General features: G+C 40.9%; 1 protein-coding gene across 1 annotated transcript in view; it reads right to left on the bottom strand.

The window, feature by feature from the left end:
* PHRF1 (PHD and ring finger domains 1) overlaps nucleotides 1-26,361 on the bottom strand; it is a 47,459-nt gene extending 21,098 nt beyond the window's left edge. Inside the window, exons 1-10 of the mRNA XM_084631631.1 lie at nucleotides 26,214-26,361; nucleotides 17,831-17,939; nucleotides 17,310-17,429; nucleotides 14,526-14,770; nucleotides 13,277-13,360; nucleotides 11,993-12,117; nucleotides 9,508-9,608; nucleotides 8,844-9,016; nucleotides 4,756-4,885; nucleotides 4,264-4,388 (exon numbers count right to left, since the gene is read on the bottom strand). Of these exons, the coding sequence (XP_084487757.1) occupies nucleotides 4,264-4,388; nucleotides 4,756-4,885; nucleotides 8,844-9,016; nucleotides 9,508-9,608; nucleotides 11,993-12,117; nucleotides 13,277-13,360; nucleotides 14,526-14,770; nucleotides 17,310-17,429; nucleotides 17,831-17,915 (1,188 nt within the window). The 5' untranslated portion in view covers nucleotides 17,916-17,939; nucleotides 26,214-26,361. The remainder of the gene's footprint in view (nucleotides 1-4,263; nucleotides 4,389-4,755; nucleotides 4,886-8,843; nucleotides 9,017-9,507; nucleotides 9,609-11,992; nucleotides 12,118-13,276; nucleotides 13,361-14,525; nucleotides 14,771-17,309; nucleotides 17,430-17,830; nucleotides 17,940-26,213) is intronic.
* Between the last annotated feature and the right edge of the window lie 810 nt (nucleotides 26,362-27,171).

The raw sequence follows: 27,171 nt of genomic DNA, 5'->3' as shown, positions 1-27,171 counted from the left end.
TGTGCTCTGTGTTCGAGGCCCTAACTTCTCTCACTAGTGTCCAGCTGATATGGTGAGGACTGCAACGTTTACTATTTTTATTTAGTGTACTGTAGTCAGTATAATGGAACTTGCATAGGTTGATGAGGGTAATTTTACATTTCTGTGTAAAAACATTTTTATTGAACCTGTACGTCATGCTTCTAGTATATACACTCAGTAAGTTGCACATATTACATTGAAATGACCACTCAAGTTAATTTCTGAAATACGATACTTTAACACAAGGTTCTGTCATTCAAAAGGGATGCTATCAAACTCCACATGATCTTAACTACTCTAAAGACAGTGGAAAGGGAAAATTGTAACTGTAGGGAATAACCACCACTTAAAGCAGAGTATGACAAGCTGCAGCACTGCAGTTGTGCCACTGTACTGCTTGCAGTGTAGACATACCCTTAAGTTTGACATGGATGTAAAAATTCCATAGTTTATCAGTGGGCTTAGAAACAGAGGGTGATGGAGACTCACATTTCAAGTGAGCGTGGACTGCTGTCAAACAAAAGTGGCAGTTCATGCGCAAGAGCAGAGTGTGAAATCTGCAGGGTTCAGTTTATACATTGAACCATATGTTTAATTCCAGGGTTTGGCAGCAAGCCATGCAAATATGCTTAGATGTTAGTTCAAGTAGACTAACTTCCCATTCTCCCATACTGCAGAAGGAGTGAAGAAACTCCTGTTTCCCAGGGATTTCAGTGGAAGAGTTAGGGGCAGAAATGCTCAATCCCTAGCATTACTGGTCCAAATGAGAAACATGAAGAAGCTCTTTTCATACAGTGCTACAGTAGGAACACACAGTTACCAAAAGAAACTACACCATTTGCTCAAGAAACTCCCTGAAAACGCACAAGAACAAATCCGCACAGACACACCCCTAGAACCCCAAGCTGGGGTTTTCTGCTACCCAAGATCCATAAACCTGGGAATCCTGGACGCCCCATCATCTCAGGCATTGGCACCCTGACAGCAGGATTGTCTAACTACGTAAACTCCCTCCTCAGACCCTACACTACCAGCACTCCCAGCTATCTTCGAGACACCACTGACTTCCTGAGGAAACTGCAATCCATCGGTGATCTTCCTGAAAACACCATCCTGGCCACTATGGATGTAGAAGCCCTCTACACCAACACTCCACACAAAGATGGACTACAAGCCGTCAGGAACAGTATCCCCGATAACGTCACGGCTAACCTGGTAGCTGAACTTTGTGACTTTTTCCTCACCCATAACTATTTCACATTTGGGGACAATGAATACCTTCAAATCAGCAGCACTGCCATGGATACCCGCATGGCCCCACAGTATGCCAACATTTTTATGGCTTACTTAGAACAACGCTTCCTCAGCTCTCGTCCCCTAATGCCCCTACTCTACTTGCGCTACATTGATGACACCTTCATCATCTGGACCCATGGAAAAGAAGCCCTTGAGGAATTCCACCATGATTTCAACAATTTCCATCCCACTATCAACCTCAGCCTGGACCAGTCCACAGAAGAGATCCACTTCCTGGACATTACGGTGCTAATAAGCAATGGTCACATAAACACCACCCTATACTGGAAACTACTGACTGCTATTCCTACCTACATGCCTCCAGCTTTCACCCAGACCACACCACACGGTCCATTGTCTACAGCCAAGCTCTACGATACAACCGCATTTGCTCCAACCCCTCAGACAGAGACAAACACCTACAAGATCTCTATCAAGCATTCTTACAATTACAATACCCACCTGCTGAAGTGAAGAAACAGATGGACAGAGCCAGAAGAGTTCCCAGAAGTCAGCTACTACAGGACAGGCCCAACAAAGAAAATAACAGAACGCCACTAGCCATCACCTTCTGCACCAGCTCTCCAACGCATCATCAAGGATCTACAACCTATCCTGAAGGACGACCCATCACTCTCACAGATCTTGGGAGACAAACCAGTCCTTGCTTACAGACAGCCCCCAAACCTGAAGCAAATACTCACCAGCAACCACACACCATACAACAAAAACACTAACCCAGGAACCTATCCTTGCAACAAAGCCCGTTGCCAACTGTGCCCACATATCTATTCAGGGGACACCATCATAAGGCCTAATCACATCAGCTACACTATCAGAGGCTCGTTCACCTGCACATCTACCAATGTGATATATGCCATCATGTGCCAGCAATGCCCCTCTGCCATGTACATTGGTCAAACTGGACAGTCTCTACGTAAAAGAGTAAATGGACACAAATCAGACGTCAAGAATTAACATTCAAAAACCAGTCTGAGAACACTTCAATTTCTCTGGTCACTCGATTACAGACCTAAAAGTCGTAATTCTTCAACAAAAAAACTTCAAAAACAGACTGCTGAATTGGAATTAATTTGCAAACTGGACACCATTACATTAGGCTTCAATAAAGACTGGGAGTGGATGCATCATTACACAAAATAAAACTATTTTCCCGTGTTTATTTTCCCCCCGTACTGTTCCTCACGCGTTCTTGCCAACTGCTGGAAATGGCCCACCTTGATCACCACTACAAAAGGTTTTTCTTCTCTCCTGCTGGTAATAGCTCACCCTACCCGATCACACTCGTTACTGTGTGTATGGTAACACCCACTGTTTCATGTTCTCTGTGTATATAAAATCTCCTCATTGTATTTTCCACTGAATGCATCTGATGAAGTGAGCTGTAGCTCACGAAAGCTTATGCCCAAATAAATTTGTTAGTCTCCAAGGTGCCACAAGTACTCCTTTTCTTTTAGTAGGAACACTAGCACTCTCAACATTAAGCAGTCATGGGATAAGATGGAAGGTGCTCTCATGAATTGGTAACTGGTTAAGAGATAGGAAACAAAGGGTAGGAATAAGTTTTCAGAATGGAGAGAGGTAAATAGTGGTGTCTCCCAGGGGTCTGTTCTAGGACCAGTTCTATTCGACATACTCATAAATGATCTGGAAAAAGGGGTAAACAGTGAGGTGGCAAAATTTGCAGATGACACAAAACTACTCAAGATAGTTAAGTCCCAGGCAGACTGTGAAGAGCTACAAAAGGATCTCTCAAAACTGGGTGACTGGGAGACAAAATGGCAGATGAAATTCGATGCTGATAAATGCAAAGTAATGCACATTGGAAAACATAATCCCAACTATACAGATAAAATGATGGGGTCTAAATTAGCTGTTACCACTCAAGAAAGAGATCTTGGAGTCATTGTGGATAATTCTCTGAAAACATCCACTCAACGTGCAGCAGCGGACAAAAAAGCGAACAGAATGTTGGGAATCATTAAGAAAGGGATAGATAAGATGACAGAAAATATCGTATTTTCTCTGTATAAATCTATGGTACGCCCACATCTTGAATACTGCGTGCAGGTCTGGTCACCCCATCTCAAAAAAAGATATACTGGAATTGGAAAAGGTTCAGAAAAGGGCAACAAAAATTATAAGGGGCATGGAACGGCTTCCATATGAAGAGCAATTAATCAGACTGGGACTTTTCAGTTTGGAAAAGAGATGACTAAGGAGGGATATGATTGAACTCTATAAAATCATGACTGGTGTGGAGAAAATAAATAAGGAAATGTTATTTACTCCTCCTCACAACACAAGAACTGGGGGTCACCAAATGAAATTAATAGGTAGCAGGCTTAAAACAAACGAAAGGAAGTATTTTTTCACACAACACACAGTCAACCTGTGGAATGCCTTGCCAGAGGATGTTGTGAAGGCCAAGACTATAACAGGGTTCAAAAAAGAACTAGATAAATTCATGGAGCATAGGTCCATCAATGGCTATTAGCCAGGATTGGCAGGGATGGTGTCCCTAGCCTCTGTTTGCCAGAAGCTGGGAATAGGCTACAGGGAATGGATCACTTGAGGATTACCTGTTCTGTTCATTCCCTCTGGGGCACCTGGCATCGGCCATTGTCGGAAGACAGGATACTGGGCTAGATGGACCTTTGGCCTGATCCAGTATGGCCGCTCTTACGTTCTAAATTTACTGAAGACAGTACTGAGTAGTAAATAGATGAAAAAAGCTCCTCTATTAAGTATCGTTCTCATAGGACTATATTATATACATTGTACATAATTCACCTGTATTCAAGTCATGCTTGTGGCCATTAAAACAATGTATTTAGTGTGTGATGGCTTACAGTGTTACACCAGAGAAATTAAAATAATGGCAGAGACTTTTTTATACCAGCATAAACTGATATCTGAACTTACTCGTATCTTCTTCCCCTTTCTCCTCTTTACTCGACGCTTACGTCTCTTGATCCATGTCCCTGAACTCTTTTTTCCAACGGAAGACTTTGTCTGAGTTCTTTTTTTGCCTGCTTTCTTCTTTCTACCTGAAGAGACAAGCATAGCAAAGTATTTGACTGACGAGCAGAATTGTGTACACACACACGTAAAGTTTCCCTACAGACTACAAACAAGTTTACAAAAGAAAAAGCTGTGATGTGCTGCAAAGGATCCAAAACTAGAATTAAATAGTGCAGTTGGAAGGGTAGGGATATAAAAGCTCGGTTTAAATGCGTCACTGGTTTTTAACTGAATACAAGTTCTCTTTAAACGCATTAGAGTGATGTAATCATGCAGTACCATGGAGGTAAGCAGACATATCTACTGTACTGTTTTCAGTTTGTCTCATGCTTTGTTCACTGAAACCTTTTACTTTGTAGACTAGGAATCCTGGAAGGGTTCTGATCCCCTCACCTGTTTTTCTTTTCTGCCTAGCTGGCGCCCGTGGGTGCAGAGGTCGCTGGTATACCGCTGTGCTTAGCCCTGCTGCAACTGCATCAATTGTTTCATCAAGAAGAGAAGACATCAGATACCTCGGCACATGCTGCATTTCAGAACAAGAAATCACATAAGTTATACATATTGTAAATGAGCAACAAAAGTTTGAGATTGCTTTTTAAACAAGTGCAACAAAACTATTTGTGATTCAGCACCAAAGTTCGCTTTTCCCCGACCATCATGAATCAGGCTGTTAACAAGAAATGGTTCACCTTTAACATTAAGTCACTTGTATCACCAGCACATGCTGCATCTCAAGTGAAAACTGACATAGCATTTTAAATCTGCCTCAATGTTTAAAGCCAGGGACATTTTTACTCCAATGCTTTATTCTGTTGGGAGAATCTCACATCCACTGTCACTGTGAAACCTCCCCAAACCCACACAACTGTCCACTGGCTTCTCCCAAAGCAGGACTAATCCATACTGACCAAAAATGAAAGCAAAGTTGAGGCAGTGTGGGGCCCAAGATCTTAGCTTCCTCACTTTTCAGGCTACATTTTCCCCTTAAACCCCCACAGACACACCAAAGGCAGCAAATCTCAACACCAACATCCTGGAGCTAAGCTTAAGGATAAGAGAGAGACTCCTCTTCAGTGTCACTTCCTCGCAATAAGCAGGAACTACTATTTCATGGCTCAAGTCCCTTTTCCCTTGCACAAGAGGTGCGCACCCACCTCCAAGATCCAGCTCCTGAAGGTCCTGAGTTTGAAGTGCAAAACTCAGGACGTGAAGGGTATGTCTACACAGCATTTTGAAGCAGGCTGCCAACCTGGGCTGACAGGAGTAGGCTAGTGGGGCTTGCACTAGTGCTGTAAAAATAGCTGTACAGACAGCACTCTGAAGATGTGGCTTGGGCTGAAGCTCAGGCTCTGAAACCCAGGAAGGGGGGTGGGTTGTGTAGACCTAACCGAACTCTGATCATCCAGAGGAGATTAGAGAGCTCCCTTGATTGTCCAGTGGTAGCACAGCTTTTAGTAAAAAGGTAAAAAAACAACAACAACGTACTCTAACCCAGTAGTTCTCATCCAGGGCCATTGGGGGTACTCAGAGGTGTTCCAGGGGTATATCTACTCATCTAGATCAGTGTTTCTCAACATGGGGGTGCACAGGATGCATTTAGGGGAGTTGCAGAGTGCAGGGCTGGTGTTAGGGGGTGGCAACCATGCCACAGGGAGCTCCGTGAAGCTAAGTTACATGCTTCAGCCCCAGGTGGCGGGGCTTCGGCTTCAGGGGTACACTAGCTTGGAAAGGTTGAGAACTACTGCTCTAACCTAACCAGCTTGGTTAAGTGCTATGGTTTTGTGAAAGCCACATCTACACCACATATTACATTGAGAGTTCAAGGGGAAAAGCAATTTCAAACCACCATAAATTCAGAGATATTATTGCACTACTTTAGAATAACTCATGCTGATACAATGCTTGCAGTGTACCAGCCTATTACATTTGTATATATTTACATAAAATATGTAAACAAACTTACAAAAAATGACTTTTACATATAAACTCCTATACATGGCATACACAGGACAGAAAAACTGCTCTAGAAGTGTTTTATGGTTGCAAAGTAAACAAAATGGGAAATTAAACTATAGCTGACAGAAGAAATTTCATCTCAATGTGGTGTTAGCATTGAAGACTAATGAACACACTTTAAAATGTGAAACACACCCCACAAAACTTTTTCTTTAAAAAGTATTCATTAGGGCAGAACTGCATTTTAAGCTCTGTGGATGCCAACATGTGCCCCACACAAACATTTTCTGTTGGGGGGTGGGAGGCGAGAGGAGTAGGGGGTACCTAAACATTGAAGATTTTAACTATACCAGGTACATCTGGAATAATGCATGAATTACACAATGAAGTTTCTCCTTCCCCAAATACTAGAGGTAACTGAGGATATGAAATCAACACCTTTCTGTATGTGCCATGGGGCACAGCAGAAGAGCTTCTCTTAGCTATTGGATTTTTACTTGAGCTCTCGGGTCAAATTTAAGTATCAGCTAGAGTAAGAGAGGTGTGCTTTTTTTAAAAATGAAGTGAGCAATAATACCTTTCTAGGGAAAGTTTGTAATCATCTCTGCAGATTGGAGAAGTGGAGCTCGGAATGATTTCTTGAACAGGAAGTACTTGGCACCCAGTCTTGCACTACTATGCAACGATTAAGTCCCCGTGCACCACCTCTCTCATCTGCAGGGAGACAGCTACACACTGTATTTATAAAACAACAGGTAGGGAGAGAGTAATAAAGCACTAGCAGTTACCCTGCAAAACCTTTGATTTCAAAACACTTTTCTAGTGTGACTGTATTAAGCAGTTACCATCTAGGGTGAGAAAGGGAACATCATCTACCAACGACTTTCATCTATATTTTTCAAAAGTGCGTCCAACATTTTGTGGGATTTTTACTGTGTTATTGATCCTTTTTTAATTTGGGGGGCTGAAGATTGGGAGTGAGGAGTTGTGTCAACATACCATCTGGCATGACCTACCTCCAGAAAAGAGACTAACAAATTTAAGGCCTATTAGGGCTCTTTGGGGAAAGTCCTAAGATCATTTAACCTAAACCATGTTAAGGAGGAACCAGTGCATGCTGGAACCTTGCATGCACTTTGTTTTGATGACTGGACTTTTTGCTATATTTCAGATTGCTTTGAGTTTGTTCAAGATCTGTTTTTAAATAGCATTGTTTGAATTAGATGCACTACTGGAAAACTCTGAAAGGAAAGTAATTACTTCTCAGCCCATGGGAAACCAAGACAAGGTATCTTAGACTGAGTAACTTAGAAGGGAAAGTCTTGGTCTTTTGTTCTGCTTTTGTCATTTTGTTGCTTCTTTATGTCTCTACTTTGTTCTTCTTTATTTTTTGTTCCTAATTATAGGTATCAAGGCTATTGATCATCAGGCCATTGTTTTTCTCAGGTTTCATCTAGATTTTGTTTTACTGTCTTGTCTGATTGCCAGCTTTAACCATTGGGGGGATGGGAGGGAGGGAAGAGAAGCATCATCTCACCTCTGATCCAGCTTTCTTCCAAACCAGACCTCAGGATGATTAGACACTTTGCGCATCACTCAAACTGACACCAACCTCAAACTGACAATCACCACCCACTCACCCTCCACTGGACTATGAAAAGAAACCTATTTTTTCTTCTTCTCCCTTCTACTGTCTTCTCTCTTATCTATGTTTGACTATCTCTGTAGAATTTGACTTGACAAAGCTTGCAGCTTTGCAAGTATGTAGAGAACGTTTTGGTTGCAACTTAGATATTTTCAACAACTGAAACACAGATTGTTTTGCAACTTGCCAGTTTTCCTGTACTTCCAGCAAACGAAAGGGAAGGGATAACCTCATATAGCGTTACTGAAAAATTAAGTGTCTGAGACCATTAAAAAGAACCCAAAGATATACTGCCAGTCATGGGTACAGAAATAACCTCTAAACAGTCTATAAGCCATGACAGGTTGGGGCGTGAATTAAGAATTTTCAGGTTTATGCAAGTGAAGCCCTAACAGCATTGGCTAGAGCCTATACAAGAGCTTCCTGAGTTTTCAATGCACTTCAGTAGTTCTCATCTGGAGGACCCTAGTTATTCCAATCATGACCACGGAAGAAAAAAAACTAACAGTTTTGCACAACTGTGGGAGGACTTTGCACTGTGGACTAATATCCTCTGGGGTTTCAGAAGGATAAATTCAATTCCACTTGTGACTCAAGTATTAAAATGCAGGTCTCCAGAGCGGTCTGCAAATTAGTGGACTTCTCAAATCAATTTTGCATCTATATGATTTGCTCACACACTGCACAACTGGTACTGCAATTAGTCTCAATTTACCAGAATGCAATTATTTAATCCTGGACAATCAGAATTCCATTGCTACCAAACCTGCTGAGCTAGTAATGAGCGGGCTTGTTTTAACTCTCTTAAGAGAGCCTTTCAGAGACTTGATTTTAAATTTTAAGTTCATATTTCTAGGGCTATCTGGACACTTCCCAATACCTGAATTTGCTGTGCAGTTGTTATTCGGTTTCTGTTCACTGTTGCCCTAACTCGTTCGCTCTGCCGAGTCCTGGCTATTGCTCGAGTTCGGACGTTAAGACGTAGCCTACTGGTGGTAGGTGTGACATCAGCTACGAGGGCAGCAACCTCTTCTTCACTCACATGATCTGTATCTGAAAAGGAAAAGCCCTCTGGGTCACTTATCAGTATACATTCCTTCAAGAGTTGAAAGTTTTACTATAGAATCTAAATCAAGATACTCATTCTGTTTTCTGCACACATACACCCCCCCCTACATCACAGCAAACTGACCCTTTGGCAAGGAAGGCAGCACAAATATACCCAGAGCCAGATAACGTCACTCCTTCAGCCAGCTAGGTGATTTGCTGGGCATTGAGAAGAGTTGCTTCTACCCTGTCGTTCCCAGCCAGGCTAGGGCTGGTAATAGACCCACTTCCAAGTCACCACACTGTAGCTTACAATCGCTGAATAAAATCTTAATATACAACACTGCTTTCCCAGTCAATGAGCCCAAAAGTGGCTGCCCACCAAAACAAAGGTGTCAAATCTGGGACCTAAACAACTCGACAACATTTCTTCAAAGAACAGCTGTTTTCCATGATCAGAATCAGAGTAAAAAGTGTGATTTGATCAAAATACTTACCAGCAGCAGCAACAGCAGCATTAGCTGGTGCACATGCTGGACAGAACCATTCATCTACAGGTATCTCACTCAGAGGTGGATTAAGGCATTCCATGTGGTATCTAATACAAGAGCAACACACAATGAGAGTCTTATCAACACTGAAAGAAAAAAGCTTTTTTTTTTTTTTTTAATTTCCATCCAAGGGCCATATAAGGTAGTCATCTCATATGCAAACAGACACCTAATAATTCTGAGAACCACTGCCCTAAACTGTGGTCTATGGAGCTGCTTCTATTAGTTTCGAAAGCAATAATGCTTCCTGATAGTTATACCAGTGTCATGGATTCTTGCAGGATTTCCAGAAGTTCCTTTAACCACTTAAAGCTCCAATCCTCAGAAAATTCTGCACCCCTGATGGTTGCTTCGTGTTTTGTTGGGTATTTGTTGTGACTGGGATCAAATTCACAGAAAGAGATAGCAAATACAGAGCAGGAAAAACACTTCAAGGTGCTTTGGAGAAATTAAAAGCAGTGGAAAGGGTAATAGAGACATCAACTTGAAATAATGCTGGTTTCCAAGGATTAAAATAAGTGGTACTGTTGGAATCTTTACTTTGCCACACATCACAGACTGGATCTGCCTCTTAAATCGTGTAGTTTTGAATACCCGCCCCATATCAAACATAATCCAGGCATTACTCAGAGACGACTAACGTCTGCTGAAGTTTTCCACAATATCACAACCTTGTGTAACTGCACAGGCTAGGAGCTTCACATGCTCTCAAGGTTCACTCATATAGAGCTGTCTACACAACTGGGGCCCAAGTTTGCAGTCCTCCACATAACGTTTTACAGAGGCGCATATGTCCAGTTCAATTTTTAAGACAAAAAATGGGATAATGCTCATTCCATAATAAATATTTTAAAATGTTATTTGCCTAGCGATTTGAATTACTAGATTAAATTGTCTCATCAACTGTAGTCAACAGAAGCTGTACCACTGAGCTTTTTAAGATTATGCAACTCTGTTCCTTTTATTGATTCTACTCCATTTTCAACACCATTAATACAAGACAGCATAGCATTAGCTAAAGTCAGGATTGTCAGTGAAGTGTTTAATCTTTTGATGCAGCTTCTACTCAAACTACATGGCTACAAGACAATCAGTTTTGAATGGATTTTCTCCAGTGAATTACTCAACCTAAAAAGCTAAATGCTTGGACTGAGTTACATGCCTGAGGTTATACATTGTATTAGTGGCTCTCTCCAGCACAGATTTAAGACAATATCAACTATCAGATTAGTATGTTTCTATAATTGATGCTTTTTGCCACAAAGGAAAGCCCTCATGCAATTCTTACACATACAGAAAATCTGGACCTGTTTTCCTGGAGCATGTGACACTTTCTCCATTAAAAGAGAAGGATGACCCTATATATGTGATTACAAGCTATAAAGGGTGAACAGTGAACAAAAATGGGAAATATAATTATTGTTCCTGTTTCAGATCACTGAGACACAGGTAATCTTAGAAGTTAGGAGACTTAAAATTTGAAGAAAATAATTCTAGGTTTCTTTAGGACTTATCCTAGCCACAGCGTCCTACGAGAGAAAGCTAGAAGAGATGAAAAGCACTTTCTGAGAACAAAGCACTGAAAAAGTTGTAGTTCTGCAAAGAACAGATCTTTCTAAGAGTGAAGCTTATTTTGAGAAAAACAAAATTAGCTGAGATGCAAAGTGGATGAGGTATTATCTTCTATTGGACCAATTTCCATTAGTGAGTTGTCTCTCTAATACCCTAGGACCAACATGGCCACAACAACACTACATGCAAAATTAGCTGAGACAGTCACTTAAAAAAAAATAAAATCAGAACACAAAAAGTGAGGACAGACTTGCACAAGTAAGAATTTGAGTTAAGTTAAGAGTTCTACTTATCAAATCTTATTTTGTTAGGAGTTCTTTAGTTATAAATATTTACTATATTTGTTCAGTGTTTCAGCAATATGCCTGACTTTAAAGTTTCTACCTCCCAATCCCAACCATGAATGAATGTTTAAGTTCCCTGGGGACTATAGACTGTGAAGGCACGAACAAAGCTATACTTACTGATATCCATTCAATTTATTAAATTTCAATGGACAGTTTTGCAAGGTTGATACAAGTGGTGTAACAGCTTTAAATCTTTGCATGAGACTTTAGCCGCAAGCTATATTTGAATACCTTGATGCATCTGTATTCAAATATTTAAAATAAGAGTATTTTTTAAATTGCCTTAAAGATACTACCTTTTGCTTATTCTAAGTAAGGAAAAACAAGAAGAGAGCGAGGAGAAAGGTAAATAGACCCTTTTCCTCTCCCACTATAATAATCTCCTTGTTATGAATGGTAGCCCACAAATATTCAGTACTGAAAAACAGCTGTGAATTATAACCACTTCACTCCCTCAGAGGGAGCTCTTTGTGACCTCAAAGGAACTAACTCAGGCCTTCAACTCTTCTTACCCTGCATCACAGCCATCACACAGCAGCAGGCGGTCTTCTCTGTCACTTCTGCCACACACCTCACAAAAGGTTGGATCATCCTCCCCGCTATCACCATCCTGAGCTTTTGTATTCTCAACAGGAATCTAAACAAGAGAGTTTCACATTTTAAGTAGAAGCTTCTGTTCTTTTTATCCACCCTGTTACATCAGCAACAATAGTAGTTCACTGCTACAGTGACTGCCTATTCTACCCTAATAGAACCTCCATTTTATTCAAAGTATCTAGAACATGATCGTTTATGAGGTAAGTGCTACAACTTCCACCATCCATCTTCCTTATTTATGGGAGGTTTGACTGGATATCATCAGCAATAGAAAACTGCCATTTAAATCAACACATTAGGTCACAATTCTGAATAAGACTGAGATGAGAAAGGCCCAAGAGGTGTATAACTAAGAAAACTTCAAGTTTAGATGCTTCTGACTTCCTTGACATTAGTGGGATGCCACAAAGAAACACCCCTGGTGGTTATGAAAGTAGCACTATGAGTTGATTATTTCAAATTAACTTCACATAAACAGATATGATTAAAATAAATGGGAAATATGGTAGTAACACAGTAGAAATACATAAACTATCTTATGATAAGATGCCACCAGATCCCTAGAATTCTGAGAGAGGTTCTGTCTTCAAGACGGACAGTATGATGACTGACATGTTAAAGAAAAACGGACAATGCTAACTCATCAAGACCACAGATTATTAGAAGTTATCAATACATTGAACCTCTGGTGCTAGGAATTGAGACTCCATTATCTGATCTGTCATCTCCTCTTGCACATCTATTTACCAGTACAAAACAGTGCTAATGGGAAGAGTTCCATCACCTTATCTCTCCACATACAAATAGGAATAAACCCTGGTTAAATGTATTGCAGCAGCATGCACGCAGTTCTAGGCACTTTCTACTTAGTCAAAGATGGTCTCTGCCCAGAACAGTTTACAATCTAATTCCTTTTTTGCAAAATAGGTAGTTATGAAAGTTAAACATACCATATTCCCATTCCTTGTGACTTAAATAAGGCACCACACTTTGTGATGTGCCATAACTAGTATAGTTAGATAAAAGGTTTTAAAAAGCTAAAAAACAAACTTTCCCAAAGAAGTGATCAAATTAGTATGGAGGCAATCAGTCTAACAACTGAATATTAAATAAATCGTATGAGAGAAACATAAAATCTCTGAATAACTATTTTCTGGTTACATGGACTTTAGTTTTTTGAAGGTTAGTAGATGGCCTACCTTTTTTAAGATTTCACCACCAAAGCGCACCCGAATGCAAATATATTTAAAGAGGATTCGATCCACTGGACAGGAATTGGCATTCTAGAAGGAAAAAAAACCAAAATTTAGTACCTGTCCCATCAGTTAGGGTCATATGCAGAGTTCTCAACTCAAATCAGTTTTAAAAGGGCTGTTTCCATTTACTTGTGTGATATGTACCATCGTAGTTAAAGGACTAAACATCTACATTTTAAGTTTGCTTTCCTGGGTTTATTCCTTGACTGCTGCAACTTACACCAGACTTGCCAGACTAGAATCTTATTTTGCAGAAAAGAACATACTAAATTGTCTAAGTTAGCTCTAGGTCATTTAAATGTCCACACAAAATTGCCGAAGTGGTATAACCATTTTGCCAAACGTTTCCTTGGAAAAAAAAAAAACCAAAAACCCTGCTTTTTTTAAGACATGCAGACAAGCTTTTTTGAGGTTGGGAGTGGGGCAGAGTTAATGAGACAATGATAGCTGAAGCAGCCAATCAACAATTTTAAAATGTTGAAAAATGTTACTGAGTGCAAACACTACGTTTCTGTTTATTTGTTTAATTCTGGATTAAGACCAAGTAAGTTTCAGAGCAAATCATCTAGTCCGCCTTCTTGTGGCCCTTCCCTATGCTCAAATATGTAACAGATATTTAGCCTGATTCTGCAATAAGCGTGCAGAAATTCCGCTGAAGTCAGTAAAAATTCCATACAGAGCAGCTATGAAACTAGGCTCGTAACATGCATGCCTGCTTTTTAAACATGCAAGAAGTCACCCACTCACTCGGTAGTGACCTGCTCTACTATGCAAGAGACCTAAGATCAAGACTCTGAGCCCAATTTCTTACTTCCTAAAACAGAAGCCCAAGAGACAGTGGAGCAGAAGCAGTTTGTCATCTTGCCATCATTGCTCTCGATTAAATCTCACCCCTCTTTGGCCTTAGCTGCGAGAAGGGAACAAAAAGGGATGCAGGGAGACTGAATGGCTAGGAAGGGAAATAAGTTAACCCTCCACAAAATGTGATCGCTGCCAAATAAAGCAGAATCCAAGTTTTTGAAAATGTTTAATTAAGAAAGTGGATTTGAATATTCCAGCTACTTGCTGATATATCCTTACCATAACTCAATAGATCTTTACCAAGATATTACTGCAGGCTGATCAGAAGACAGACAGGTGTGAAAGCTTAACACGCTATCTTGGATAAAAGAAGATAAGAAAAAGGACTTACTTTAGACCACTCCACTATACAGTCCAAGCAGAAGTAATGGGCACAGCTCTCAGGAGTTCCAACAGCCTGATTCCTAAAGGTGTTGAGGCAGATGGGGCAGTTTTCAGCATCATCATCAGAAGAAATGTCCCCTCCATTTGTCTGTGGCGTTGTTTTCAGAGAAACGGTTGTTTCCCCAACAGCAGTTTCCATTTCTTCCTCTTCAGCATAGTCATCTTCTTCCTCATCTTCAGAATCTTGAATATCTTTAAAAAAAAAAAAAAAAGCTTAAATGTACTGCGGGGTTCCAGCATAGGAAGACACTAGTCCAGAAAGAATCCTGAGTGAGGAGATGCTTTTGGGAGGGAAGGGTAAGTACAATCTTTTTATCACAAGCCTAGACTGATTTTTCTCCCTCTACTTTATCAAAACACTAGATATTCCTTAAAAAAAAAAAAAAAAAAGGATGCTATTAAAGTCTCTCGGTAATCAGAGTTGTGATTAGTCTTACAGAAGATTAAAAGGAGACACAGCAAAATAAGAAGTATATCGCTGGTGGTGGTGAAAGTATAAATCAGGTTGGTACCATTTTTCCATCACAATATTCAAAAAGAGTAGTCATTCACTTTTTCATAGGAACTCTAAAGGGTATAGAGCACAGCCAGACATTCCCAATCATTCCAGAATAGGAACAAGATTTTTTGGAAGCGACTAGCAATTTTGGGTGTCCCACCAGAAACATTAAAGTCTCGTTAAAGTACAGAGCACTCACCCTCCAAAAATATCAAGCCTATTAAGGTGTCTTCAGTGGTGCACCCAAAATTTGAGATCCAAAAATCACTAATCACTCACTAATTAGTATTAATTCTCATTCGAGGCAAATACCAGGGCATTTCTCCATCCACAATTTTTAGAGAAAGGTTAAGTGTCCAACAAATACATAATTCATCTTCAGAAAGGTTCCTAATGCAGTTATCAGATAACACCAAAATATTATGTAATACTTTCCTCATAAAACAGGAATAGCATATAGTGTATCATATATTTCACAGTCAAGGCTCAGGAATGACTATTTTAGAGGACTGATAAATATCTTTCTGGCACGCAGTGCTCAAATCAAATCTGTACTCAATCAATCTAAACAGAGTGACTTGGAAAACTCTGGTCCATTCAGCACATCTTGCAGGTTGTGGGGAAGAAATAATTAAAATCCTAAAATATTTGATTCTCCTGGTTGAACTTCAGTTTCAGTAAAGTACTACTCTACATAAGCAGACAATAATCACATAATTGTGAAATTCTATTAATTTCTCTCTGCTTCAGTTTGTTTGGTTTTTTTAAGTGAACATTATTAAGGCCAAACACACCTTGAAAAACCTGAAAAGTCACAGCATTTTATTCCCAAGGGTTATGCTCACAATTTTAGCTTTGTAACCTCATACTTACAAAAATCAAGTGTTTTTTGTAATAAGCTGTAGAATGCATTGCTGGCAATCTTACAGCATTTCCATATGCAACCTAGGGCACAAGTACGCCTCTAATACTTTGTTACAGTGCCACTTGGGCAAGCAGGTATTATTGCACTATACAAGATTCTGGTTCTTTAACGAATCCAGGCAATACTGCTTTTGTCAATTTTAACATATTACTTGGCAAGATTGGCCCAGCAGCAGCAGAGAACTGAGCACATTCCACAACAGCTGCAAGCTTTTTATTTTTTGAAACCACATGGCATTGTTCCTTTTAAGTTTTCTTAAATGCCTATTTAGATTGTGGTTGCACCCAGAACATGTTATGCACTTCCTAGACACAAAGGAAGACAATCCCTGCCCTAGAGAGAATACAAGCTATAAGGAGACAGACAGGTGGGGAAAAGGTATATAACATACAACCAGGAAGATTAGGACGATGCTGAAAGAAATTAAATATGTGCACTACAAGTGTAATAGTTGTTCACTGCATTTCTTTAACGAATTTCCCTAAAAAGCACTTAGCACAGATTCAGCACTTTCAGGACTTCAGTTAGAGTAGCTTGAGCACAGTCCATTTCACCAATACTTTCAGAATGACAGACAAAAATATAACCAGTCACTTAATACCTGCATGGATAGCTGAGTAATAAATGCAAAACCAACAAACATACACCCCATTTTACCACTGCCTGTAAAAGAAACTGAAGTTACAAAATCCTACTTTAGTTTGAGCATACAACAATTTCCACTGCTAGACTCTGAGAGACTCCTCTGCACCACTTATTACCTAAAATTGGTGGATTACTTTCCATGGTTAAGTTAGAGGTGTGTTTTGGTTCGTTTGTAGTTTATAAGCAGGGGGTCCCCTTCACCCTCCATAACATCATTTTGCCAACAAGGAAGTTACATTTGAATAGAAATTAAAAATGAATTGGGAAAAAACACAAGACTTCTGAATAATTAGCAGGTGCTAAGAGTACATTATTATTAACATACTATGGTGATAAGTGTCACAGAATATTTAATAAAAAAACATTCATTTATATGGCATGTGTAAGAGTGGCTCAAGGCCATTTCTTACCAAGATGCAGTTGGAGAAAGGGAAACAGTCACTAAATTCTACTTTATTAGCTTAAATACTAGCATTTTAGCCAAACAAGAGCCAAAAATGCTTAGACTCCTCTTTTAATGAATCATGAAAATGGTTATAAACATTGGATTTACATTTTGTTGCTACTTTTTGGAAGGAAAACCATAGCCCCAGTTTCTCTCTTCCAGCCATCAAAAACATTTGAGGTAAACAAACATACAAAAGCATGTTTAACAGACTCACCCTCTAAATCTTCATCTTCACCTTCTTCCTCATCCTCCTCACCCCCATCTTCATCAGTGCCATCTTCTTCCTCACTTCCTGTATCGTCTTCTGAATCCCCACTATTTCCATCATTGCTTTCTTTTAAAATGACAAAAGGGAAAACACTAATTGCATCTACTTTGCACGTGACCACTCAATAAGCATATACTGCAAATAAAAAGTATGTGGGATAGTCAAGTACGTATCAGAAATCCTGCTGTGCACAAATTCATATAGAAACTGAAACGACAGCTATCCAAGGTGCTTTTTGCAGCACATCATTTATTATCAAGCTGTGACGGCACTGTTCAGTGTTTAATTGGCTAGTAGTGTAAAAAAGCCAACAGCTGGAGGCACAGAACCTATGAGATGGCATAAAGATTTAAGTTTTTCTCCCCCAGAACAGATATTTATCTATAAATACTACTTATTTTGGATAGGCAAATACTATTTCTAACCAAAACGGAAAGTATACAAGTACAGAGAGTGGTTTGAGCTACCTGCTTCACTCAGGAGCACTAGATTTGGTTTTTTGCTTAGTGCAGCATTCTTGTTTATCAGTTCGTCCTGATTGTCATCATCCATTGCAGGGCATTGGGAATCAGCTCCCTGAAAAAAAGAAGACTCAAGTAAAACACACATTCTAAAAAGTTTGACAGCTCACTGTTTGAATAAGCATAATAATTTTCTGCTCAGCACACAATGAGAAACAGTGGCTCTAGAGAGGTATATACATTGTAGAGGATGTTTGTAAAATGCATATCATGCTTTAAGTGAAAAAGCCAAAATGCAAATCCCTCAAATGTGTAACTTGTTCCAGTTTTCAGAGATACACATTATGGGTCAGAAGAATGTAAAATTTGTTCCCAAATTTGTAGTTAACGTTTTTCAATCCTGCACCTACTGACATCCCTCTTGCTGAAAAGTGGCATTTCTGACAGCACCATAAGATCCCAAGATAAGACTACTAATATTAAAGCAGAATGTTAAACACTTCAATTGTTACTCCTTAAAAACAATTTTTCTTTGATTACTTATCACTTATGTAAGCTGGAAAAAAAAAGGGTACTTATGGCACCTTAGAGACTAACAAATTTATTGGAGCATAAGCTTTCGTGAGCTACAGCTCACTTCAGCTGGAAACTGGCTTTACACTGGGCTCCCGAACTAGTCACTGACTGAAAGTGGCCACGCCCACTACACTTAAGGATACAAAATGTAACTAGAAACTTTGTTTTCCAATTCATTTCACCCATGATCCCCAGAGAACCATATTTTGTCAAGTAAAGTTTTAGAATGTTGTGATGAGCTAAATAGAGGCAGCTTTTTCTCAAGTTTGGTTTACACTTACAATTCAAAATTTCTTCGTTTGGGCCAGTGAGAACAAAAACAGGGAAAAGAGAGTATCCCATGTTATATCCAAGAGCCACAACTGTAAGGGGTTTTTTGCTTCCCTGGTTGTTAAAAGTTTAGAGTGGCAAGAAGTCAATTTGCGAATGTCAAGGGTGCTGAGTGGACCATTTATAGAGGAAGTTACAGATATCAGAGTCTACAGCTCACTGTATCCTTTGAAGGGAACCCAATCCTTGTACATAAGTACATAAATTCCAGTTCTCAACAGAATTCAAGGACTAATTGAAAAGAATTTATTAAAGTACCAAAGCACAATCTCAGTATTTTTTCCAGGACAAAAAACCAGGCAAAAGAACACGGTGTTTCAGACAGTCTAAATAAGTCTTTTCCTTGCACAGCTCCATAATGAGGTGTAACAAAAAACCCCCACAGATCCCATGACCAATCTTTCAAAGAAACAAGGAGACATGGTTTAGTGCACACTAATGCAACTAAAATTAATTGTTGTGGGTCAGTACAGGCTGGTAATAAACTGACAAACACTGAGTGATGTGCCAGGATACAAATCCATAATTAATGACAATCAAGCCATTGCTTTTACTCCACATGCTACGAGTACAAACTAAGAAACAAAGATTACTGTACAATTAAATATATTAATCTCTGGCTTGCTTACAGAAATCTTGTTTAAAAATACATGTGTTATGTCAGGATTCCTAGAGGCTCTCTTCAGAAAAGGGATATAGAAATTCTCCTATGAATGTGATGAGGTTCTAATTAGTTGCCTTGTTCTCCCTCCCACTGCGAATAATAGATACTAAAATAAGCTCTGAAACATCTCAGCGCTGTATGTTTCATTGAGATGCTCATGATGTGCCCTGAATTACACATCTTCACTCAGTCATTTCCTTTTGAAGCCATGTAGCATAACCCTGCACTAAATTAACAGCCTTAAAAATGCAGGTTTCACTAACCCATAAGACTAAACTATAAAAGCACTCTTTAATGTTAAGTGAAAAAAACAAAAAGTGTATCCTTAGTCAAAAGTTCCATTGACTTCAATGGGAATCTATCCTGAGTACAGGATTAAGCTTCTAGATGATTTAGTAACAGGGGTGTTTAAAAAACATTTACATTTGATGAAGACTGAATCACTTTCAGCCAAAGTCAATCAAAGTGATGTAACTGAAAGGATAAGAAGCACCTTAAAACTGCTAGTTTCCATTATCAGTTTTTCAAGTTTCAGTAGTGCATATTTATGTATTTAAAATGAGTCTCAAAGCCATCATATACAATATAATTAAATACTACACTAGTTGCATTAACTATACAACCATAATATTGTGGTAAAGTTGGGAAATTCCAAAGCTAAGATTCCTAGAGCAACTTTAGTCAGGCTACATTGCTGAGGTGGTTAAGTTTCTTAGAAATTCTTGTTACATTTATAGAGTACAACTTGGAATTTAGTTAATATTTCTATTAATGTTACATGTATCATCACAAAATACATAGGACAAGCAATGTGGCCAAGTTCACATCACTGTAAGAACCTTAATATTTGTACTTCCTGACCTTTTATTTTAATTTTCCATCTTTAATCCCAATCCAGGTTGATGCATTTCCTCTTTATCTTTTGACTGTTATTATCCACACTCACCCTTTTACACAATTTCCAAACTATCAAAGGTCCAAAATTTTAAAGAAAATGTGAAAGTTATGGAATCCATAGCTAAAATTCAGCTTTATCATAAAGTTCACCTTCTCTCCTTTCCCCACTCTCTTTACAGCATGAACTTCCATCTTTTCTCTCTGTCCTATGGCTTACAAATGAACTTGAATATCCCTATGAAGCTTATTACAACAACAACAAAATCAGACAAGAAGTGAACTGGAAGAGTAAGAATCAAACTTTTAATGATAGTTCTAAGGAATGGTCAAGTACACGTCTTCATGATTTCAAATGTACATGTATTCATTCATTCTGTTGCTTTGGAATGACATAGCCACTAGTACTATCTTAATTTGTACAATATTTTCACTCTGCTTCTCCAATGAAAGGTATCCATGAAGTACAAACGCAGCCAAATTAGCCACTGTTACTCCAAAAACCTACCTGATATAACTGATGACACAGTTATGACCAAGGCCCCATTCTGCATTTGCAATGTACTCAAAACACTCAGTTAAGTTAATGGGAAGTTTGCATTAATAAAGAACACAGAATCAAGCCCCAAAAAAGAAAGTTTCACATAGGCATTTGCTCCATGAGAAATTTGGGATAGAGAAGGGAGAAGACACAGCCTATGCAAATAGAAGGTGACAAACTGAAGCTAAAACAGATTCTAGTTTCTAAAGAGAGCAAACAATGGAGTTCACAAAAAACAAAATCATACTCGACAGCTGCCCCTTAAAAGAAAAACTGACAACGACAATGCATTTAAGGAGCAGTATTTTCTCAATGGCTCAGGTCCATTGTTTCTGGAATTCAATCCCACTGAGCCTGAGCCTAGCCACTTTTAGAGCAAGAGGATCTTTTTTTCCACCAGATCTGGAGTATATCATTTGTGCATTTACATATGTTAACCTTTCACAACTGGAGATGCGGGTGCAAATTTGGTTTGGGCCACAAGTGAAGATAATTTAAACGCTGTCCAGACCCTCACAATTAAACATGCTGTCAGAAATAACAGTCTCTATTCTGGAAAGCAACAGTACTGGAATACCACACTCGCAGATCATGACGGAGACACACTAGCAGACTTTGTGGAGTAAGACGGAAGCTGGGGAAGCTTACACAGTGATAGTACTGTGTAAGTCAGAGCCCTCAGCATCCATCCACCACACCACCAAACCCAAAGAGACCTTCACAGCCTTCTGATGTTCACCTAACTCTGAAACTTGCACTCTGGATGTTTTCTGCTTGGATGTGTCTTGCCATTAAGTGTTGGTCCACTTGCATCCTGTCAACATCCCCAGTTACTCAATCTCACGACACCTGTTCATTGTGCCTTATCATTCTCCCCCTATGAGTCCCCTCCCTCTTTACATATTCCCATCATACTCTCCCAACCCCTTCCCACAATTCTTTCCCCTTACCTTCAAACCCAACAAATGTCTCAAAAAAAATTAAAGCTAAGAGGGGGAAGGTTGTTACTATTTACTTCAAATTCATAAAAAATACTGAAGTGCACCTCTGTGCATATAGTTTACGCACCCTTCACACAACCTGAATACACATCTTATGTACACCAATTTAAAATAAGCCCTAGAAATAATCACTCACACACACACCAAAAAAAAAAAAAAAATTCAAGTGGCTGTAAAAAAATTTAAAAGATGAGCTCTGCAACATCTTAATAAAACATCTATATATAAAACAATAAGTAAATGTCAGCTGCCCAGATCACTGCTTGTATGCTGATCCTTTCCCTCACTGTTCTTCTGTCTTCATCTTTATAAACTGTGAACTCAGAGCAGAGACTGTCTTCTGTAGGTGTGTGTGCACAGCACAGTGTGAGGTCTACCATAACATACATCATAACCCCATACTTTCCTGTGAACGTTATTTATTAGTCTCAACATAGAAACAGAGTTTTAAGTCATTTACATTTAATTATGAAATAGTTAAAAAGCAATTTTCAAACTTGTACTTGCAAGAGGTTCTCTGAAGGAACAAAAGATTAAATGCTGAATGAATCTGTTTTGGTGGGAAAGGGGTATAATAGGTCATTTAAAAATTACCCAGGACCCTGACATTTTTATAAATCAACATTTTAATCCAACTGCACTGTCATCTTCTTATGTTGGGTACTTCGAGCAACCTTTAGGTCTACCATTCATTTTAAAAAAATGAAAAATTTCTTTTAGTCTACTTGCAGAAGCATTCTGGATTACAGAGACTCATGAGCCAAGAAAGCAGAAGTCAGTTAGATTTTCTCATATCTTTGAGGTTTTCAATTCCATTATTTTGGTCAATTATTTTGTTTTGATGACAGTAATCGGGAAGATACACACCAGGGAATACCTACAACTAAACTTAAATCTCATAAAGACTCGGCATGTAACTTCCAGACTGCACTAACCAGGAAATGTCTATTTTATTTGGGTTTCATAGTACTGAAATTGTGCAGTTCCCACTTAATGTCTGACATCAGAAAATCACTGGATGTGATTCAGGTTTCAGAAGCTGCAGTAACTAAAAACGCACATAAAAGTTATAAAGATCAAAACCTCATGAGGCTGAGAAAAAGGCTGGAGATACACAGGTTGACGACCACCATGATATGCTGAATGTAAAGCAACTAGAAGTTAAATTGACTCGGAAAAAAAACAATAGACTTAGACATATTAGATAAGCTTTGGGTTAGCAATAATTCCTCTACAGTTTACTGCTGTATATTTCAACTACATTATACATAATGTTGGAATTTGCAACAATAAGTCTAAATCTTTATTCCAGGCAGATTACAATCAGACTTATGCCTACATATTAGGAACTAGAACCACATAACCAAAGCCCTTACTATATTTTAAATAACTGTAAGGAATGATGCAAAACAACATAATCAACTTCCTAGAGTCCCAGAACCCATAACTGCAAAAAATGTGACACCTCTTCCCCCAAAATGAGGAATCTGAGACTATTTCAGATCTCTCTGTAAGCATCCGATTTGGGTTTTAATATCTGGCCTAAAGAAGCTTCCAGTGACAGAAGCCATATGACAAGCTTTCAGCATGAGAAAAGGCAATCAGTGTATGTACAGTATTACAAGACTTGAATCTTGACTAAAGATTGCAGTCTCAGTATTAATGGTTTAGTGTGAGATCTTTAAGGGCTCCCATTCTTCTGATGATTAGATGCTCTAATAAATAGGCCAAAGCAGCTAAAATCAGAGTAGTCATAATAAACAGATCCAAACTATTACAGGAACTCAGAGAACCAGAAAGCCGCAGTTAAACTTGACTTGCATGTGGTTAGATAGCATGGGAGGCAAGAGAGGAGGTTTGCAACTTCCTAATTATCCACTCCCTGGCCTACAGTGGCTTTCACCAGATAACCCACTGACACTTCTGAGGTGAAAGACCAGCATGTTACAGCACTGGCTGAGTATCCCCTTGTGGGCCAACATCAGACTGCTGTATTGGACCCAATCTTTTGCTCCCATGTGCTTTTAGATACACTGGGTCCAAGCTGTGTCCAAATATTGTCTCTTAGTCTGACCCTTTCAGGCCCACTGTCAGGATAGACTCCACCCCTTCTTGGATGTGGTACCCCATAGTCCAGCTGCCCTGAGCCCCAGAACCAGTGCTAGCCCCTCAAATTTGCCCAATATCTTATGCATGCCCTCCCCCAAGCTCCACCATTGGTTCTCTGTGGTACTGTTTAGCCTTTCAGGGACCTCATGAGAATTGAAGTAAGTAACACATAGACTTTACAAAACATCTTTAAACCTTGCACGCTTCACTCAAAAAAAACAAAAGATATACAGATATATGGAAAAATACCCCCCTGCAAGCAAGACGCTTCCCCAGTTTCCTCAACCTCCTGAGAGACCTGTGTCTTAGGGTCCTCCAGCATCCTTTTGTGTACACACACACACACTCCTCTTTTGGTTCTGATCTCTCTTTGCTACAGAGTCACCTTTTACCAACAGCTTCTCCACTATCATTCCCCTGAGGCTTTTCCATTCTCCCATCCTCTATGGACAGGGACAAAAACAGATCAGTTGTGTCCCCCTTGGACGGCGGTACAACAAAACAATACAGGGATCAAGACCTGGTAAGTATCACTGATTGGGTTATCCACAGCCATCGTCTGCCTTCCTGCAATGTCTGAAAACACCCAGGACTACCTTAATGCTTTGCATCCATGTAGCAAACATCATGCTATAATACTCATAAGAATTATAGCTATGTAACACTATTTGATTATCTCTCATATCAGATCAGAGATAACATTTAGCAACTTAAGTTGCAAGAATCATACTACAGTCAAAGAACTGAAGGCACTGAAAGCAAGGCACCAGTGCTATCTGCACAATGTTAAAATGAAATTAGATAACACAAGGTAATCTATATTTGGGGAAAATACATTCAAGTATTAGCACCACAGGGTCAAATTTTAAAAGTCTCCTTCCAAATCTACACACAATTTAAATGCTGTGAAAAGTTTATACATGTAGACATGTATACATGAAGGTTCCATGCAAGCCTCACCTATGCAGATAGCTGAGATGCCAACCAGCTGGAGTAATTCTAAATATTACAAAATAGTTTAAAACATGCGAAAAACTAAAGCTTTTTCCCATTGGCTGTTGATATCACAAACACACACACACATACACAATCCAATAAATGACGTGTGATCATATCAACAAAACTAGCTAGTTTTCTTATCTTTCTGTATGTTTCATATGATCAGTAAGAGGCACTGCAAACAGGGCAATTACTACACCCAACACCCCTGAGGCAAGCTATATTCACCTCAATGTGTCTTTCACATCCAGTTTTATTGCTAAATTGTACTTCAGAGGACATTCGAAACACTGAGATCAAGCCACACAGTGCCCATATCAATGAAGTAAGCAGTTTTGTGATGGTCCGTACTTTACTAATGTTAACATTCTCTGCCTAAAGGCTTGATACTGCATTTACTACAATAAGATAGCTTTTTAAGTAATATTTTTAAGGGTTTCGTAAGAGACACCCAGAAGTTACAGCTCTGAGCTTTTAAAACCCTAGCCCATCTTGCTGGGTGGGTTTGACAGCAACCAGATCGTCAGCCTTTGATTTGACAGAACTGCAGTCCTGCCCCCTAAGTCACACGGAGAAAACGGCCCCTGCCACACATGCGTTTAGTAGAAAAACCGCTTCAGAGGGGTTAGCCGTGTCAGTCTGCATCCGCAAAAACAACGAGGAGTCCTTGTGGCACCTTAGAGACTAACACGCTTATGTGCCACAAGCGAACCTCGCTGTCGTTGTTTTGTTTGTCTTGTTGTTTTGTTTTTTTAAAAGAAAAAAAACAGCGTTTCTGAAATGTAACCTCCAGCACCTCGGTCGTGTTCCCAAAGGCCAGTGGCTACCGCTTATGTAAGCGGAGCTGGGGCTCCGCCACCCTGAGCGAGAGCGACCGCGGGGCGGGGCGGGGCGGGGGGGGGACACGCTGCGGAGCGGCCCGACGGTGGAGTCCCCTGCCCGCGCGGAGGCCGGCTGGCGGGCGCGGGGAAGCGATGTGGTCTGTGGCCAAGGACGACGAGCGGCCAGGACAAGCCCCCACAGCCAGCGCGCGCCGAGCCCCCCCTCCCCGCAGCCTGCGCGCGCCAGAGTCTCCCTCCCGAGCCCCGCGCGCGCTCCACCCTCCAGCAAGCCTCTCAGGGCGGGCTGCCCACCCGCGGGGCTCCCTGAAGGCGGGGCTCTGCCCGCGGGGAGCAGGGGGGGGGGAGGGGGACGCTCCGAGAGCTAAGCCGGCGGGGGGGGGGGCTCCGAGCGCTAAGCCGGCGGGGCCCTCCGCTCCCAGCCTCCGCGACTCACCCCCGGAGAAGACCCAGCGCCGCCGTCGCGGCCTCGCTCAGCAAACGCGCCGCCGCCGCGCTGCCCGGCTGACAAGGAACTGGGGGGGAGGGGAGGGGGGGCAGACTAGGCCAGGACACTGAGTGGGGGGGACGCAACGGCGCTGGGATCCCCACCCGGAACCGGGCTCGTAGCACTTCCGGGTCACGCCGCGAGCGCCGCTTCCCCCACAGGGCGGGGACACAAGCTGCCGGGTTGAACCATCGAGTCTACGGCGGGGATGAGGGGGAGGAAGAGTGGGAAGTAGCGGACCGAACCATTGGGAGGCTGTAAGGAGGGGGAGCGTGTATCTCCGCCCTGCCTGGGCTGTGCGCAGCGGGGCTAGGGTGTAGTTTGCCTGTACAAATTTAGGGCAGCTCAGTAGCTGCTGAGGAGCATTCCCCCCTGCTAGGGGGAAGGGCTGTAGCGCTGGCTGCCATGTGGGGGGCACACACGCCAATCACCAGCAAATACTAGTGGGCAGGGGAGCCATATCACCCAGGTTTTGCTTGTCCCACTAGGAGCAAGACACCAACACCTCGAGGGCGCTGCCCCCATCCTCCGTACACCGCCCCCAGAGACCGCCCTGGGCATGCCGTGTGCCTCGCTGCCAGCATCGGGGTGGCGCATGCCAGGCAGGGATCTGCCATGGCCACAGGCCACATGAGCTGCAGCCTAGGGCATGCTGGGCCCATTGTCCACACCGTCATGGGTTCCAAGGCCAAATGGGACCAGTGTGACCTTGTCTACGCTACAAAATTAAGTCAACCTACGTTAGGTCAATATACAACCACCACAACAATTATTGCAGTTTTTCGTGTCCACACTACCCTCCTCACCAGGAGAACTTGCACTGATTGGGGGCGTGGGGGGGCCTCACAGCTGGATCCCCCCCCACCCTGCTTGCACAGGGCTGACAACTTGGCCCACCAGCCTTGAG

Source organism: Lepidochelys olivacea, assembly GCF_965140295.1.
Source record: "Lepidochelys olivacea isolate rLepOli2 genome assembly, chromosome: 6".
Lineage (NCBI taxonomy): Eukaryota > Metazoa > Chordata > Testudines > Cheloniidae > Lepidochelys > Lepidochelys olivacea.
The sequence above is the reverse complement of the archived record's forward strand: the minus strand, read 5'-3'. Positions and strand labels throughout refer to the sequence as shown.